Source organism: Agelaius phoeniceus, chromosome Z (genome assembly GCF_051311805.1).
Source record: "Agelaius phoeniceus isolate bAgePho1 chromosome Z, bAgePho1.hap1, whole genome shotgun sequence".
Lineage (NCBI taxonomy): Eukaryota > Metazoa > Chordata > Aves > Passeriformes > Icteridae > Agelaius > Agelaius phoeniceus.
Genome location: NC_135303.1, coordinates 79,812,361 through 79,831,603, shown reverse-complemented (window position 1 = coordinate 79,831,603; position 19,243 = coordinate 79,812,361). Strand labels below are relative to the sequence as shown.

Below are 19,243 nucleotides of genomic sequence, written 5' to 3'. Positions count from 1 at the left end.
TTTGCTTAACATACTCTTCCTTATGTAAATAAAATGCACTATAAACCAGGTAGTTTCCAGACTTACTAAAACTAATTTGCATTGTTTTGTAACATAGGTCTTGGAAATCTTGGAGGTAGTACTGGGAAACGACATATCCATCTCTGAGAGAGGAAAAAGAGAACATAAGAATTACAGCTTAGTCAGTGTAATTTTATACTTGAAAAGCTATTAGGACCAAGTATGAACTGTTCATTTAAAACCTTCAGCCTGACCTCACAGTAAAACTAAATGGAGGAAGCCATAGGAAAAAAAAGAAATACAGTGGAGAATGCCATGAGAAAAAAAGTAAATGGTCAGAACAAACCATACATTAATCAAAACCAAGCAAGACACCAACACTGGAGAGGTAGAAGGTGCTGGGATGGAAAATTTTAATTCTTGTTTTGTACTCTGCTGCAGTGATAGATTTAGCAATATTTCTATTTGGATTATAAACTATCGGAGATATAGTTCTTCGACTAAAAATTTGATCTCTGCTAGCTTAAAACAAACCTTCATATATTTTTAAATGCAGGAGGCATCAATATTGCTTATGTACTGTTGTGTTCCAGAAAACCAGAATGGGTGTGGCAGGCAACTCCTAGGCTGCAAATAACTGTCTGAGCAGACCTACTGACAAGATCAATAGTACTGTTATGTTAACAAGGCCATTAAGCAATAAGCACCATGGGAAAGCGATGGAGTTCAAAAACAAGTCAATTTTCAGGAATTAACATGGGCAAGCTAATTAGAGCCACTGTATGAGGCTGCTCTTCTCTTGTCAGCTTTAGCATGGAGGCTTTCAAAGGGATGATCGTGCTGTCTGTTCTGACAAGTTAAATTATTGTACTGGTTTATTTGGATGAGTACATTTTCATGTGGTGTAAGGACATGAAACGTGGATGAGTAGGGGTCCCCTGAAGACTCCAGTGTAGAAAAGAAACGTGAGTTTCACACGGTCAGCGCTCAGGCAGGATGGCAGAGGGGCTGCTTGCAGCCAGTGCCATGCACTTGCTGTCTCACTAAGGTGCCAAATAGCCCAGGAGCTGTGCTGGAGCTGCAAGGTGCTGCCTGAACCTTTCCTTCCTCAGCCGTGGGGACCTGGAGGGGCACATCAGGATGCCACAGAGGCTTGCTGGGCGGTATTGCACTTCTTACTTTTCAGCTTTTGACAGTGCTTCACGACACTCATTTTGGACACAGCTCAATCTGTATTATAAAGTAACACGGTGTTATGGAACTGCATGGAAGAGTGGCTGTGTAACAGAGTCAAGGGACATGGGATAAAGGGAATCCTGTGGGTATGAGTCCTGCCTGTGAGGGTCTATGTGGCCCTAACACCTGTCCTCCAAAATGTTCTGTTATGCCAGACTAAGGAATGGACTGCAATGTAGCTGCAAAATGCATCTAGAAGGAGAAACACAGGCATTCCTCATCAAGAGGAACAGAGCTGAACAACAAGGTGATCAAGGGACTGGAATATCTTTGTTATGAGGACAGGCTGTGGAAGCTGTCCCTGTTCAGCCTTGAGAAGAGACAACTGAGAGGGGACCCTATCAGTGTCTGTCAGTGTCTGCAGGGAGGGGTCAGAGCAGGACTGGGCTCTGCTCGGTGCTGCCGAGAAAAGGGACAAGATAATGGGCAGCGGGAGGTGCAGAGGAAGTTCCACCTGAACATTGGGAAGAACTCTACAGCACAGATAACCAAGTGCTGGAACAGATTGTCCAGAGATTCTCTGGAGTCTCATTTCACAGATGCTGAAGAACTGTCTGGAGACAATCCTGTGCCATGTGCTCTGGGATGATCCTGCTTGAGGCTGGGACAGATGACCCGCTCTAGTCCCCTCCAGCCCGACTCGTTCTGCCACTCCGAACCCGGCGCACTGCACAAATGGACTACAACTCCCAGCATGCCCCGGGCCGCCGGGCCCCGCCCCCGCCGCGCGCGCGCCCTGTCGCGTGGAAGGTGAGCGCGGGGCAGGCCGGGAATGCGAGTCGGGATTGGCCGGCGCGCGCCCCGCTTTCCAGCGTGCCGGGCAGCAGGAAGCGGCGGCGGTGGAGCGGGAAGCGGCGCGGCGAGGAGCTGCTCCCGGTGAGTCCCCGGCGGAACCGCCTCCCCACCCCTCGGAGCGCCGCGTCGTCGGGCCGCGACCCGGCCGGGAATTGAAAAGGGATCGATTTAATGCGCGCTTTGATGACGTAATAAGGACTAACGAGGCGGCGGCGCTGCCGCGCGCCAGGCTGGGGCCGGCAGCAGTCAGGTCCCCTCTCGGGGCGCCCCGCGGGACCCCCGTGCCTGCCGGCGCCGTCTGCACCGCGCCCGGATCCCCCGTGCGCGGCGAGCCTTGGGCGCGGGCCAGGCCTTCCGCCTTCGCCCGCTCCGGGCACTCGGCGGGCGCTCATTGGCTTCTGCGCCCGGGGCGAGGGCTGCCCGCGCCTCGCGATTGGCGGGGGTCGCGCTGAATGACACCGGCGACCGCCAATGACGCCGCGGGTGGCCGCGGGGCGCGCGGGCCGCAGCCCGCGGGAGGCGCGCGCGGGTGGCGGGGAGCCCCGGGTGGGGCGGCCGGGGGTGGGGGCGCCGCCTCGCGGCCGTTGTGCCCCCGATCCCGGCGGGAGCGGCACCGATCCCGCGTCCGTGCTGCGGGGCGAGGGGCAAGATCGGGATCGGGATTGTGCCTGCGCCGTGCCTGAGCGTTGGTTTTGAGGAGAACGTACGGCAGTGTACATGAGGAATTCCTGCTTTGCACTGGCCGGCCCGCGGCTCCCCCTTACCCAAGATGGCGGTGCTGTGGGCCGCCGCATCGGCTCCTGCGGGTCAGCCGAGCTGCCCCGGCGCTGCCCCGCCCGCGCCTCTGGGATCCGTCTGCGCCAAGCTAACATCTGGTGCCCGGAGTCTGAGCAGCTCCTGCTGTAGCCCAGAGGAGTAGTAATAATAGCATGTTTCACTGGGGCGGATTTATAAAAGCAGCTCGGCGAATCATATGCACATCACATGAAATGTGTGCAGGGTTACAGGCTTACAAGGCTCAGGCAGTATTTCGATGAGTCTTTCAAGGAAATTGCACAGACAATTGAAGCGGTCCGCTCTCTGTCGCTCATCTGTGAGCCCACTCATAAGTGGGAATTTGGATTGCTTCTGTCCATATTCCTCAGCTGCTTTATTTTCCCGACTGTACTTTTCACTCCTTCCTCCAAAGCAGTCACGCTCTTACTGAACATGTGCTGTTTTGTGCAGTGTGACCGAGGTTTTTACAATGAGTGCTCAAAGAACGCTGCAACACCATTTAGATACACAGTAAAGTCACGTTTTTAACTAGTTCTGTGTTAATTAATGAACTGCCTAACATAAATTGTATGTTTCTTACTATGTTTTGTAAGAATTCCAAGAAAGAAACTTTTTAAAGTATCTTGTGTTTGCTAGGCTAAGGTAGGTCTATTATTTTGAGGTTTGAGGTGTTTCTTTTAAATATCCCCACAGTCAGTTTGGGAGTAAAGCAAAAACCATGGGAGATGAAAATCATGAGAGTTGGAGATCGAATTTTTAGTTTTAGCAATTATGCTTTCAATTGCAAGTCATCTGCCCTTCTATAATGTGTCAAAAATGGGCAAGAAGAATTAAACTGTGAAGTGTGTAGCTTACACCTTCCCACATGAGACTTTATGTGAAATACCAGATGGTGAAGAAAGGCAGGAATTTCTGGTTGTCTCTCTTAGACCCACCATTACAGATGAAGTGAAGAGAATGCAGCAGCAGCATTTCCCCTCCCTTCCACCTCATCTTCCCCTGCAGGCTGGGCTCCTCTGCCCACTTGAAGACCCTGACAGTTGTTTCTGGTGCAAAATACGGAATATGTAGAATTTTCTTAAAGAAGGATTTGCTTTGCTGTTTGATCTTTGTGTACTGTCAAGCTTCTTCAGCAAGAAAGGAGATTTAATCCATGATATAGAGAGTGGCCTACAAGCTCTAAGTAATGTCCAGGTGTTAGAAAAACAAATTACTTGTGGGTAAAATTGCCTTCTTAAGCTTATGAAGACATACTTCCGTGATCTCTGACCTAAGGGCAGGCTAACAAAGCCTGGGAAAATGGGTGTACCACTGATAGTGGACACAAAGAATCTAGAATTTAGAGGCTACAGGGACGTGTAACAAAAACCCCAAAATAAGGAGCAAACAAATAAAGCAAACTTAGCAATTGTGTTGGAATTGGCTCCAACTGGGTAACCGGTATTTCTGGTTGGGGAAGATTGCGGCTACCAACCCAAGAAACCCACTGATCCCAAAGAAGAGGGCGGCTGAGCCTGTGGACTAATTAGCACGGGAAGCAAGAAAATCATTAACCAGTAGAAGAGAGAATGCTAATTAATTAGAGAACTATGTTACTTGTAACCGATGAACACTAATCCTTTTGCTTGCTGGCAAAAAGCAATAATAGCAAAATTAGCAATAATTAGCAAAAAGTTTTTATAGTTGGGTACTTGATTAGTGGAATTGCACTGGGCAATGCCCAGGCTTGCACAACCCTGGAATCGATAATCTGTGTCCCCTCGAGTGTGTGTAGTTATTGCCTCGTTGCACACTAGGTAATGAATCCGACTTTTGTGGGCAGCGTTTCTGTGGTTGACAGCATAGCAATAGCAGGTAGGGCTGGACTTCCCTAAGTAGTTGCTTCTGCTCTACTTATTCTCTTGGCAAATCAACTTCTTCATGGGTGACTTTTTTCTGAGAGACAAGAAGTGTGTTTTGTGGTGTAAACAGGAACTCCATAATTCTTATTTTCTGCAGCATTCTAAGTGTAAGCCACATTGGTGTGGGAGTTGAAAATGAGCATTGCTTCAAGGATCTGAAATAATTTTGCCTGGAGGTAAATTGTGAAGTGCTTTCGTTGAAGCACTTGGATGTTCTGCTGAGGTTCTTCTGCATATGCAGCAGACTACTGTCTGCATCTCATCCACAGGAACCAAGTTCTGCTAGACCTCTCCAGGTCTGAGATGCCCTGCAACTCCCACCCCCAGCTATGTTCATTGTGTTAGTAAGGGAGGAAGAGCTGTCTCACTACAAGCATTATACATCAAAAGGCTGGCAAAGAATATTTCACTTTACAGAGGAAGAAGTGTAAGTAGGATACATGAATAAGCTTGAGAGCAGATTAAATCCCTGGCAGTTGTAATGCACTCAGACAATAAAAATTGCTGCTGTATTACATCCCTATTATAGGAAGTAAACAACTTGTGTTCATGAGCTGCTAAGTGTGACTTAAATATAAAAGTTTAAAGAACTGTCTGTTAACCAGTTGGATTGGAAGGATTGGAAGAACTGAGATTATGCTGCAGTGGTGTTGAATGAGTAGCTGTGGAGATGTCCCTGTAGTAATTGCTTTGAGGGTGGTGGATCCCTGCTGAATCTGTAGGATAAAGAAATACCCACTTCGGCTGTTTCTTCATGTGTCCAAATAAGAATATTCTACATCCTTAACTATGCCATTTCCTACCTGTCAGCTAACATTGGATAAAAAAGCAAGCAAGACAGTTTTTCGATTGGTTTTGAAGTCCTGGCCAAGTGCTAGTTAGTTCACATTTGTATAATAACCTGACTCTGCACAGTATTTACTGGCTGGCACAGTATTTTTTCTCTCATACTACATTTGTTTTGCAGACCAGGCCTTTTGCCATGGAAGCTGAGGAAACGATGGAATGTATCCAGGAATTCCCTGAGCACTATAAAGTTATTTTGGATAGGCTGAATGAACAACGTGAGCAGGACCAGTTTACAGATATCACTCTGATCGTCGATGGTATGTACAGGCCTGACAACTAGTTGGTATTAGAGAATTTTGAAAGCTGTGCTGGGATGCTCTTGGATTTTTCATGGTCACATGTCAGATGGGGCTGTGAATCAATTCTTGGTTCTGTACCTGTGTGCAAGTTACTTGGAAAGTTTCATCATAGTGGTTAGTAATTTTACTTCTGCTTTCCCAAACAAGAGACTAAAATGTTTTCAGATAGAAGCCCTCTTCAAAACTGCCATGGTATATTTAATGTGCTAAGGATTCCAAAAACATTGTTAAAATATTTTTCTGTGACTTGAGTTGTCTGACTGCATGCAGAGAACTTTTACAAATACTGTGTTTAAATAAAAAAAACCCTACGCTTTGAAATAATACTTACTTCTCATAGCAGCTTCTCTGGTATCTGTCTACTATTTTAATGTTTTTAATGTATACTTTTAAAAGGGTAGAAGCACACACTTTTTGTATGTGTTCTAAGAGCATAAAAACTGTTTTAAAAGGATGATGAAGATACAAGTGCTTATTATTTCCTTAGAAAAGGTGGTATGTAGTAGATCATTTAAGTCTGCTTCATATTCCAAACATATTTTAGAATGGATGAACACTACAGGGAATATAGGCAGTGTCCACTAGGACAGATTTAGCTAAAGGAGTTGCACCTGATCTTTAAAAGGATAGCAGCAACTCACTTGAAGAAAAAGGATCCTGCAGAGTCCAGATTAGAAGGAGGTAAGCAAATGAAGAAAAAAAAAATATTCTTCAGGAACAGCCACAGTTTCACTGATAGTGCTTTTCCTATGTTTGCTCCTGCTCTGTCATTACCAAATCCTTGTGTTGAACTCAGAGCTGGTTTTGTGTGCAGCTGTGTGGTTCTAATCTGTGTTGCTTCCTTTATCCCTGTACCACTGAGCCCCATGAATGTGCATGCCTCCACTGGGGAGAAGAAATACAGACTCTGGAAGACAGAAAGAATAGAGCAGAACCACTTTTGTTCTGTGGTGTTTATACTGGTGGCGGTGATAACATATATCAGTTTGTAGGAGCAACAAAAACATGAGACATACAGAGCTAAGCCCAAGATATAGCAAGAAAAGTTTGCATAGAAATTTCCCATAATTCATTTCTTAAATATCTGAAGAGTGAGTGAGTGAGTGAGTTGTCCAGCTGGTTGAGTTGCAGAGCTTTAGCCAGGTCAGCAATGTCAGCAAGGTTCTGTGTGAGAAGGGACAAGCCAGCTGCAGTACTATCCTGTGTTACAAGGAGAATCACTCCGTATATGCTGCTGGAATAATGTTAACACTGGGTGCTCTTTTTTTCTGCATGTGCACTATGAAGGGAGGAAGGTGTTACCTTAAACCAAACTTTTTGTCTCCCTTTGCAGGTCACCATTTTAAAGCTCATAAGGCAGTTCTTGCTGCCTGTAGCCAGTTCTTCCACAAATTCTTCCAAGATTTCACTCAGGAGCCTTTGGTGGAGATTGAAGGTAATCTGACTTGCGCAAATAAAAGCATTCAGAGTTGTGTGCTCAAGCTGGAAATTATTGTAGCATCCTGAATAGAGGCTAGTGCATAGAATCATAGAATGTTTAGGGTTGGAGTGTAGAATGTTAAGATCATCTAGGCCCAACCTCCCCTTCCATGGGAAGGCTTGCCTCCCACTAGACCAGGTTGGTCAAGGCCATATCCAGTCTGGCTTTGAACACTTGAACATGCTTGGTTATTGAAAGTTAACTTTCTAGATCTTACTTAGTTCTTGAGTTGTTCTGAGACAGTTACCATCACTGGAAAGAAAACCCCCTGAAAAAAAATTAAAATGAGAACAGTTTAATTCCAATTAAATATATTGGAAGGGAAAATGTGAGATTATGTGGTGCTTTTTCCCCCTTCTTTCCCCTTATACATATCCAGTGAAGGTCAGGCAGACCCTTTATATGTTGTTAGGACTAGCAGTACTACACAAAGCTTTCCCAGAGAAAAGCCATTCTGGTCAGCTGAAAAAGGCTGTCAGTGATGGCCAATGGCAAATGCCTTGGCTGGGATGCTGGGATGCAAGAGCAGGGCAAACATGGGGTAATATTTATGTGATAGGCAGGGAGGAAATGAAATTCTTGGAGCAGCATTTCAGCCTCCAGGAATAGTATTTTTGTGTTTAAATCTATATATTACTGAAACAGCTTTTTTCCATCTTATCATTCCTTTTATCTTTGTCATGGCAAAACTGCACAGTTGTTCAGACTATGTTTTTTTATTCCAACATGGGAGAGGTTGGAACTAGGTGATTATAAAGGTCTATTCCAACCCAAACCATTCAGTGGTGCCATTTAAGGGTATGAGGTTTATGAAACTGGTGACTACAGTGCTGTTATCAAAATGGGGTGCAGGCAAGTGTGCAAGATTCATTGGGAAGATAAGGCTGCAGAATTGTTAAAGGTAATTTGTTTCTCTTGCCTGTACACAGGTGTAAGTAACATGGCATTTCGTCACCTAATTGAGTTCACCTATACAGCAAAGCTAATGGTACAAGGTGAGGAAGAAGCAAATGATGTTTGGAAAGCGGCAGAGTATCTACAGATGCTAGAAGCAATCAAAGCACTTGAAATCAGGTAAGCACATAAGCCTCTTTTTCTTCCCAACACTGAAGGAGAGAGTCTCAATAAGGCTTGTGCAAGGGCTGGGTGCCAGTATTTTGCAGTGCTGTTCCTTATACTGGAACCTCCTTAAGTTGTGTAGAACCATATATTCTTCTACTGTAACATACATTTCAGCATTACACAGAGTAAAACAAGAATGTCACATTCATTGGGCTAGAACATGATGACAAGTGACATGGCTTCTAAATGTTGCTGATGTTGTAGGGCTGTGACTCTGTGGTAGCTGATAGTTGGTCTCTGTGCTGTCTGATGGCCCACACCTGATTGACAGCTGACTGTGCAGTGACAATGTGTCTCTGGTAATCAGACTACATTAACAAATTTGTGCTTGTTTTAATTTTATGGTTCTTGTTTTGTTTTGTGGTGTTTTGATTTCGTGTAGCTTTTTTGCTCTTTCTGAGAGAATAAACTCAGAATAAACCTCTTGCTGCAAAATTAACCTCTCAACCTTCTTGAATGAATGTAACTGTTAAAGTCAGTTTTATCTGGGTTCAATACTCAATCAAATGTTGCTGTTTGCATCTGTTATCCAGTACCAGGAACTGTAATCCACTGCCAAAATCTAGCTTGAAAAAAGTGGGTGCCAGTCCCATCATGCTGTTTTTCATCCTCTTTCTTCCATTTCACTTCCATAAAGTACTCTCATGCTCTCATTCCTTCTACATGCTACACTAGTTGCTTTTGGAATGTGATCCAGGAGCTCCTTGCAATGTGCCTGTGATCTGGTAGACATCAGAAATCCAGGCTATATGAAACTGGGTTTAGCTACACTGTTTTCCTGTGTGTGAACACACTAAGGTGACATTTATAAGCTGCATTACATCATTAGTTACACATCTGACAATATGACTTGGAGATACTGGGCAAAGTCTTGTCTCTTGTAACTAGAAAGCCTGGAAGTGATAGGGAGTGAAAGGATTCATCCTGGTGCAGAAGAAGGGTAAAAGCACAGCTTACTCCAGTCAGTCTATTTGATGGGAAGATAGCCACTTATTTTTGAAACTGATGATCAGTAGTAAAACCTCCAGCACAGCAGTGCTGTGGATGACTTGAAAGCATTGACCCACTCAGCTGTGTCTGAGATGCTATGCCATCCCTAACATTTTGGAGGAAGGGGATTGTGTGTGTGTTATGCAGAGAGAACAGCACAGAACTGAGGGTGCGTTTAAGCCCAGAAATTAAACTAGAATACCCCTTTCACATCCTGTTTTAAATGTCAGCTATTAGCAGTGTGCCTTCCTGAATTATGGGATGTGTTAACCCGTGTGTGTATAAGCATCATGTGAAGTGACAGCTAAAGTGTTTTCTGACAAGCTCTAAGTACTGCTTGCAGTTGCACACAATCCAGAGTTTAAGAGGTGAATGGCATAGGAGGGCCTTAAAACTTAGTTCTGAATAGGCAGGCCAAAGAATTAATTATTTTAGAGGAGTTTTCTTTCCAAGTAGAGAATTTCACAAATTTCTAGATAAGTTATTAGGTTAACTGCCTTTTCTTCTAGATGCTTTGTATCATTGAAGCAGAGCTATTTACTTTAAACACTTTAAAGTATTTTATCAGCTTTAACAATGTTATTTTACTGCACTAAGGAGTGTAGATTAAGGACAAATTAGCACAGATTATATGTATGTGCACACGGATAATGTGGTCATCATTCAACTTCAAGAAACAGCTCGGGGAGTGTTGGATGCAGAACCTAGATTACTAGACAGGAATTTTTATGTCGTTGTTAATTGACCTTAACCATGTTTATGCAAATGTTTTTCAGGAACAAAGAAAATTCATCACCCTTAGAATCAAATGAAGCACAAGGTAAAAATAAACCAAAAAAGAGGAAGATTGCTGAAACCTCTAATGTTATCACAGAAACACTGCCATCTGCAGAATCAGAGCCTGTTGAAATTGAGGTTGAGATTGCTGAAGGGACGATGAAAGTAGAGGATGACAGCATTGAAACCCTTGAAGAAGTAGCTTCTGCAGAGCAATCCATAAAGTACATACAGACAACAGGTACATCAGATGAATCTGCTTTGGCTCTTTTGGCAGATATCACCAGCAAGTATCGTCAGGGAGAGAGAAAATGCCAGATGCAAGAAGAAGGTGATAGTGCAACTGACCCCTCGTGCAAACAGGTAGAAGGTATTGAAATTGTGGAACTTCAGCTGTCACACATGAACAATTTATTCCACTGTGAGAAATGTAACCGTTCATTTAAATTGTTTTACCATTTTAAGGAACACATGAAAACACACTCTACTGAGAATTACAAATGTGACATATGCAATAAAAGATACCTACGAGAGAGTGCTTTGAAACAGCACCTCACCTGTTACCACCTTGATGAAGGTGGTGCCAGCAAGAAGCAAAGACCTGGCAAGAAAATACATGTATGCCAGTACTGTGACAAGCAGTTTGACCATTTTGGGCATTTTAAAGAGCACCTTCGGAAGCACACAGGTAAGAACACTGCTACAGTCCTGTGATTGTGGCTTTCCTTCTAGTATTTTGGGCTTTTGCATGTTTTGGGGAAATAGGTAACATGCTGAAGACAATCAATGAGTCATGAGTGCTAGAAATACTTGGCTTCTAGTTATAACGAAAATGGTGGTATGTCTTTTTGTTTGTTTATGGTTTTTTTTGTTTTCCATTGATGTTGGAAACTTGGTGGATTGAGTCAATTAAAAATAGGCACCTAAAACCAGAAAGTAGTAAAGAAACTTCTCTATCAAGTCTGTTAAATCTTAGAGATTTTTTTTTCAAAATACTCCCTTAAGTCATGTTCCCTTCTTCAGAAACACCAAACTGAGGAACTACTTTTATTTTCAAAATTTTCTAGTAAATATTTCTGTTGAAATATTATTTGAATCACAATCTTCTTTGTGGAATACAGTCTAGAGAGTTTCTTTATCTAACAGAACTTCTGAGCAAATGCCTAGTAGACATAAAATACCCTCAAAGAATTATGTCTTGTACCATCATGTTTAGAAAGTTTCACATTTGCTCTTGTCTCATCTCATCTATGATTTGAATTTTCTTGGTTAATTATGCAAAACTACTAAAACTGGCAAAACATTCCTAGTCATAATAGTACACTTTTTTTATTGTGAAAACTGCCTCTTTGAAATCTGGGTAGCAAAAATCTTTTGAGTTCAAAGTGACTTGTCGTCCTCCCTTCTTCTTTTTAGTATAGGAGATTGCCTCTTCATCTCACTGAAAAGTAAGCTGACTGAACAGACACTGAAAATGACACAAATAACTGAATGTAAAATATATGTCATCTTGATCTTCCAGATGTTTTTAATATGCCAGTCATGAGTCATAAATAAAAGTTTAATGGAGGGTAGCAGCTCTATTTCTTTTGCAGTTTGTTATTGTTAAAGCCTTTTCATTAGAATGTATAATTAATTTAATTAGAATGTATCTGTGTATGGGACTGCTGAGTATTAATATAGGGCAGTGTCCAGTCTATTCCCAATAGTCTGTTAAAAGTTCCTTTTATAAACAAGCTTTGGGAAGTTCTTATTCCCTGTAAAGGAGGGAGTGTTTCTCCATTATAAACAATTCAAATAGGTGCTAAAAAATCAGCAGTTAGAAAAAACTATTAGCAAAAAACACTAAGCAAAAATCTATTTGGAAAAAAATTGTGGCAGATAACCAGAGTAATCCAAACTATGTAATATGTTGGTTGCTCTTGCAAAGAAAGTATTTTCAATTCAAAACAAGTTAGTATATCACAAGAGGTGCAAAATACTTACTAAATATGTATTGATCTAATAAGTATAACATATGGAATGTAATTACTTATGGTTTAACATTTTCAAAAGCCTTAAGCTTAAAATCAGAACAGATATCAGCATATAACTGTGGTCTCCTAAGGAGAATGAAAAAGCTCCCATTCTGTTACAGGCTTTCTAAATTCTGAGTTCTGTACAGCACTGGTTGAATGCTAAAATGAACTTGAAAGGCCTGTGAGAAAATGCCCTAAAATATTTTATCCTGTTGTTGTTCAATCACTATACCAGCAATTACATTGAAATAGCAGTGGGGCAGTAATAGGTTGATAAAATGGCTTGGGTTGGAAGGGACCTTACATATCACTTAGTTCGAACCTCTGGGGCCATGGGCAGGCTACCTTCCACTAGACCAGGTTGCTGCGAGCCACATCCAGCCTGGCCCTGAACATTTCTCATAGAGAGGATAACCACAGCTTCTCTGGGAAACTTGATCCAGTGCATCACCACCCTCTGAGAAAATAATTTCTTCCTAATATCTAACCTAAACCTACTCTGTTTTGGCTTAAGGCCATTCCACCTTTGTCATTATCACTACATTCTCTTAAAAGTCCCTTTCCAGCCTTCCTGTAGACTGCCTATAGGCACTGGAAGGTGCTCATAGACCTCCTTGAAGCCTTTTCTTCTTCAGGCTGAACAATCCCAAGGCTTTCAGCCTGTCTTCACAGCAGAGCTACCAGGAGGATCTGCTCCATGATTTTTAGGGCATGGAGGTGAGACTGACTGGCCTGTAGTTCCCCAGCTCTTCCTTATGTCTCTGTTTTCAAAGGGTTGTGCTTCTGCTTCTCCAGTCATCTTGAACTTCACCATACTGCCACACCTCTAATTTTATGGATAGTTGATAACCAACTTCTTCACCAGTTCTCTCAAGACCAGCAGATGCATCTCTTCAGGTCCCATGGACTTCCTTTTTATACTTGAGTTTGTCCAAAAGCTCTTTGGTCATCCACACATGCTCTGTAGAATCATAGGATTACAGAATGGTTTGCTTTGGTAGGAACCTTGAAGATCATTTAGTTCCAAACCCATCAACTAACCCATGATTTTAGACCTGCCACACTGAAGGCAGTTTAGCATCCTCTGCGTTTCCTGTACTACACTCACCAAATATGTACCATTTTGTAACCATTGAGGGGAATGTTCCCACCATTTAACATCTTTTTGTAGCTTTCAGGTGTATAAGTGATACTTCAGCTACTTGTGAATTTCTTTTGAAGAGCTAATTAGGAACTTGTAAATATATTTCTGAAGATTGTTTTTCCACTGCAATGTCCAATAAGTATTGCATGCCTGAAAATGCATGCTCTTAAACTAGCTAGGATTGATCCTCATGGTATTCCCTGAAATGGCTCAGCCTCTTTTGAGTTCATTATCTGTTTGTTTCAGTAGTAGTATTGGTGGCAGTACCTATACAGGTTATTACAGCCTTTCAGAGGAAACACGCTCTTCTAGGTTTTTTTGTAATTTAATTTTCTTGAATGTCACTGTGTTTGTGCATGGTGCAACACCCTTTGTTCATTACCACTTGATGACAGCATAGTACCTTGGATGATAAAAAGACCTGCTTTTAGCTTCCCCTGCTGTTGTCCTTAGCTGGCTTCTATGCTTGATACCATGGTTGAAATAGCCAAACTGAGAGGAATTTTCATCTTGCTTGTGCCCATTTATGTCCCTCTGTGCTTTCTCTTCCGTGTATTATGGGGCAAAGTTGGATGCAGGGTTTTTTTTGTTTTAGTATTGATGCACTGTTATTTCACAATCATTCTGTGCCAGCTTCGTTTTCTGGAGCTCAGTTTCAAGCATAAGCTGTTATTACTGAAAATAAAAGGTTGTACTATTTAAATTTTTCCCTCTTTAATATGTCACTTTGTGTATTGACTTATGTTGATTCTTTAATTGTAACTATTATCAGATTAAAAGTGTGAAATAAAGTGTTTAAAATATTTTACCAGAATACTAATATAATTTCCACAAATACCTTAAAAGCTACTGGTAATTGTTACGTTGGTTTTCTTCTAAATGAGACTTATGAATCTACATCAGTTTTTTGCCCTTTTATATTTTATTTTCATCTTCTTTCCTGCAGAATAATCCTGTTGGCCACATCTTTACAGTGCATTTATCAACCTAGATGAGCGAGAAAGAGAGGGAGAGACCTGAAAGAAGACTGGGTGGTTTTATACACTTACAAATCCTTGTATCTGTCTCAACAGGTGAAAAACCCTTTGAATGTCCAAACTGCCATGAACGTTTTGCTCGGAATAGCACACTGAAATGTCACCTGACAGCCTGTCAGTCTGGAGCTGGTGCTAAAAAGGGGAGAAAGAAGCTGTATGAATGTCAGGTAGGTAATGGAAATAGGTTTGGTGCCTCCCTCTTTCAAGGAGCATGGGAGGACTGAACAGGAGAGGCAATGAGAGTGGCTTATGTCTCTAAGAGCTACTTCTGTAAAATAATACTGAATCACAAAATCACAGAATATGCTGGTTTGGAAGGGACGCACAAGGATTGAGTCCAACTTCCAGCCTTGCACAGGATATCCCAAGTCACACCCTGTGCCTGAGAGCATTTTCCAAACGCTTCTTGAGCTCTGTCAGGCTGGTGCTGTGAGCACTGCCCTGGGGAGCTGTTCCAGTGCCCAAACACCCTCTGGGTGAAGTACCTTTTTTGATATCCAGCCTAACTGGCACAACTTCAGGCCATTCCCTCAGGTCCTGTCACTGGTCACCACAGAGAAGAGATCAGTGCCTGTACCCCCTCTCTAATGAGGAAGTTGCAGACAGTAGAGAGGTCTTTGGATCACATTAACCACAATATGCAGATAAATCCTCACATCTAAGTATCCCCATTTAAAATTTGGAATTACTGATGTGGAGCCTCTAATACTTAGAATCGTAGAGATTCTTCTGGGTAGGCTGCATTTTACATTTGCTTCTTTTTCGAGATTCTTGATACACTGACCTAGGCCTTTTCCACTTCTAAGCATGCTTCACAAAAAGTAAAGCCCAAAGTAAAGTCCAAAATACAAATTATTGTTTAATTTCTGTTCTGTTATTCTCTGTTTGATACCAAACATACTGATTTTGTCTGGAAAGTAATTCAAATTTATTATGGCAGTCTGTAGTATTTTTTAAGCAAAATAAATGCTGTAGAGATTGCTAGGGTACTTACTTGGTCACTATATGTAACTGACGTTTGAAAAACTGTTGAGATAAATCTTACTTCACTTTTAAAGGGCTGATTCAAGTCATAACTCATTTTGTAAACTTCCTCTTCCTATCACGGATGTTGTGAATGTGGATTTGTGTCCCTTCAGCCTGCAGAAACTGCTGCAATTCTTGGATGAATTTTTCGTTTTTCTCTTTAGAACTAAATTTGAACCAATCTTTGTTCACTGAACAAAGATGAGAAAAAGTTGTGCTTTCTTGATGAGTCCTTTTGTGCTCTTCAGGTGTATGCCTTGAAAACTGAATTAGATTCTGTGTGGCAAGAACAGTAATTGTGTGCCTGGGCATTGCTGCTAGTCATTAGCTTTATGTATGACTAAGTAATTTTGAGTGCTTACCTATAATATTAGTATTTTAAAAACTGTATGTGTAATCTCCTTCTGAAATGTGAGCCTAGGGAAAAAAATGTGTGGCAATAGTATTACAACCCCTTTTAGCTGACTTCAGCAGCAAAATGGAGATACTTGTCTTGACTACACAGACCTGCTCTTGAGTTAATCCTGTTAGATACTCCCTCCATCACCTTTCTGTGCAGTTACTGAAAATCATGAAGAGTTACAACATCCTGTTTCAAAACTGTTTGTCAACAGTGAAGGGATGTTGATATGTATTCTTGTTGCTTTCTACAGTGAAACACATTTCCATGGACAAAGACTCTTGAGCCTGTGGGTTTTTCCACTCCAAGACTGACTCCACCCCACTCTTCTGTCTCCTGTACACTGCATCTCTTTTATTTCTGCAGTCTGTGTGTTGTTTCCCAGCTATTTACCTCCAGTGCCAGCTGAAGGGAAGGGAGCTCATGTGCTTTGTGAAAACAGTATGTCTGATGTTGAGGCAGTACTTTTGGCTGGAAGAGAATGAGAGGGATGGAGTTTTAAAAGTTTTATCTGCTGAAATAATTCAAGTGGGGTTTTTTTTTTAATCACAAAATGTGAGCCTTCAGCCTAGCCTTTTAAACCTCACGATGTCATGAGCAAGTGAAAGCTGATAAGGAAAAGTTGTTCAGTAGTACTGCATCTAGAATGTCAGTAAAACAACAGTCTGCATTACACTTTCAGTGCACCCTATTAATGCATAAATATTTCTACACCCAAAACTCTAGTACCAGACATGTATTGATTGGGGTATGATACTTACATGAATATCAGATGAGAAAACTTTCAAATGCTCTACTGACTTGTGAATTTTGTAGGTATCTTATGCATGCACAACTCAAAATAGATCACCATTCTTAAAAAAATAATAAATAAATATCAAGTCTTCTGTTCATTTGAAGCTTTCTTCTCAGCTTTTACCTCTAAAATGCATGTTTTTTGAATCCAAGTAGCAAGAAGGTATACAATGTGAAGCCATGATCTCAGGCACTGTATTTTGTCACATTCCTGTTGGCACTGTTTAACACGCTCTATCTTTTGTTTCAGGTTTGTAACAGCGTATTTAACAGCTGGGATCAGTTCAAGGACCACTTGGTAATACACACTGGTGACAAACCCAACCACTGTACCTTATGTGACCTGTGGTTTATGCAAGGCAGTGAGCTGAGAAGGCATCTCAAAGAAATGCACAATATTTCAGAACTATTAGTGACAGAAGAGGTTCTTCCAGTGGAAGCTATGGAAGCTGAACCAGTAACTTCAATGACTATAATAGAACAAGTTGAGCAAGTGCATGTCCTACCAGTAATTCAGGTACAAGTGGATCCTGCACAGGTAACTGTGGAACAGATGCACCAGGATCTCATACAGGACAATCAAGTAAAAGGCACACAGATGGAGGAACTGCAGGAACAGGTGCAGATTAGTTACTTGGAAGTTGAACACATTCAGACTGAACAAGGTGCTGAAGTTCATGTGGAGCAGTTACATGTCGAGCATGTAAATCAAATACAGATGGAAGAAGTACAGGCAGAACTTATAGATGGAACAGACCTTGAACAAGTAGAATATCGAAGTGTTGATCAAGGAGAAGCAGAAGAAAAGGATCATAATGAAGCAGATGATGCAGATAAGGAACATCATGAGCAAGCTGAAGACTTAGAAACACAACAATTAGTGGATACACAAAATGCAAAAGTGGATGAGTAGGACACATAATGACACTGCAGTTTTAAGAATTAAATACCAAATTATTTTTGTTAACTTTTGCATTGGTTTTTGAACCGTCACTGGTCACCTTTCCAATATGCTGTCCATATGGAGCTGGACAAGTGGACCAAAATTAGCTTTCTTCATGTACAATTAAACTTCTCTCATATGTGAAAAATACTTCCCCGTTCATGTAGTGCCATGAAACAGAAACTACCACAAGACATGGACAACTTTGTGAGACTTTTAGCAATGAACAACTTGTATCACTGTATCATCACACCATTCCTGGGTTTATGTAAAAATAATTTCACCTCTTTTCCTCTTGCAGTAGAGGCAAAGTCTTGTATAAATTTGCAGGATGTCTGTGGCAGGAGAGTCAGTAAAATCTGAGGGGTTCTGCTGTAAGTGGCAATTAACGCACCTGTGAATTTTTGGATCTTAACTTTCAGGCTGGGCTAAAAGCACTGTTGCTGGAGGTCTCTGAGCACAAAAGTCCTGTGCCTTTTCAACAATGAGTGGTTAAATTTCCACAAAGTTTCTAGAGTTTTTGAGAACTTAGTTGTGTGAAAGGCAGTGTAGGTAATGTTATAGTGCTTTATATTTTTGCTTGAAATTGCTGGTTACTGATTTTCTTTTTGCATTAAATTTAAAGGCGGGGGGCTGAGGGAGGGAACAGACTTCACTTGGAGGCAGCAGGACATACTAAACGGGACACTTAAAAATAGGAAGAGCTTGGTATAGTCTGTGATAAACATGATTTGGAAGAAAGCTACAAGCAGGCTCTTCTTTTATAAATAATCATTTTTGAAAATGAATATGTTTTAACATAAACAGAGACTTGTCTATATGGTATCAGGTTCTTGGGTTTTTTTAATTAAATTCTGACACTTGACAAAAAGATGTGCTAAACATAAAAGTAAAAGCCATAGGTATGAGTGCTAAACTGTGGATTGAAAAGTAGAAATGTAAATAGTTTAATCAATATTAGAAAATAAAACAATACCAACCATTAAATGTTGCATTATTTGTTTCATCCAATATATTAGAAACAACTGAATGACTGGCAATTAAGTGCCAAGTTCCAGTGTTAAGGATCAATCTCATTTTTAATATGATTAGTAGCTTTTTATTGTAAAGTTAGAATCTTTTAGAAAATGCTTGTTTGGTCAAGGATGTTAAGAATGTCTTAATTACTGCTGGAGGTTAGAGGTGCTCCAAACTGCTGAAGAAACTTTTCTTTCAAAGCCTTAAATTAAGGGAAGAATTTTTGCAAGAACAGTCCCTACTGCTCTTGGTAATACTTTAGATCTTAGTTAAAATCAGGCTTTTCTATTCTATCTTCAAATGCTGAACTGTTTCCTGGTATTTGTGCTTTTATTTAGTTTCATTCAATATTATTGTGTTTCATCATAGCCTTTGAGCAACTGTTGCAAAAAAACATGAATTGCAATTAAAATTTCAAACAATTTGATTAATGTAACTTGCATTTTTTTAATTATGTTTTGTGTTTTCTGAGATGCAAGTAATCTGTGATGAGATTCTGTGTAGGGGAAAGGATGTGGCCTGACACTGATCATGAGAGTAAATTTTAGCTATTATATTTATACCTGGCTTCTGATAAGCAGCTTGTCTTCTGATAACTGTGGAGGGGACTGGCCTGTTTGGTTAGCTGCCGAGCCTC

General features: G+C 41.3%; 1 protein-coding gene across 6 annotated transcripts; it reads left to right on the top strand.

Moving 5' to 3' along the window:
• The first annotated feature begins 1,992 nt into the window (after window positions 1-1,992).
• ZNF131 (zinc finger protein 131) lies at window positions 1,993-19,033 on the top strand. 6 transcript variants are annotated; one of them, XM_077172220.1, is made up of 9 exons: window positions 2,747-3,318; window positions 5,677-5,815; window positions 7,191-7,292; window positions 8,267-8,411; window positions 10,226-10,269; window positions 10,504-10,589; window positions 10,692-10,914; window positions 14,462-14,592; window positions 16,897-19,033. In XM_077172220.1, exons 1-9 carry the CDS (start codon window positions 3,016-3,018, stop codon window positions 17,557-17,559), a joined length of 1,836 nt encoding a protein of 611 aa, XP_077028335.1. In that variant the 5' UTR covers window positions 2,747-3,015; the 3' UTR covers window positions 17,560-19,033. The 6 variants fall into 6 exon arrangements, with proteins under 6 accessions (XP_054508063.1, XP_077028332.1, XP_077028335.1 ...); XM_077172217.1 differs by having other exon boundaries at window positions 2,746-3,318; window positions 10,504-10,914; XM_054652088.2 differs by lacking the exon at window positions 2,747-3,318 and adding an exon at window positions 1,993-2,112 and having other exon boundaries at window positions 10,226-10,914.
• Window positions 19,034-19,243: the final 210 nt, after the last annotated feature.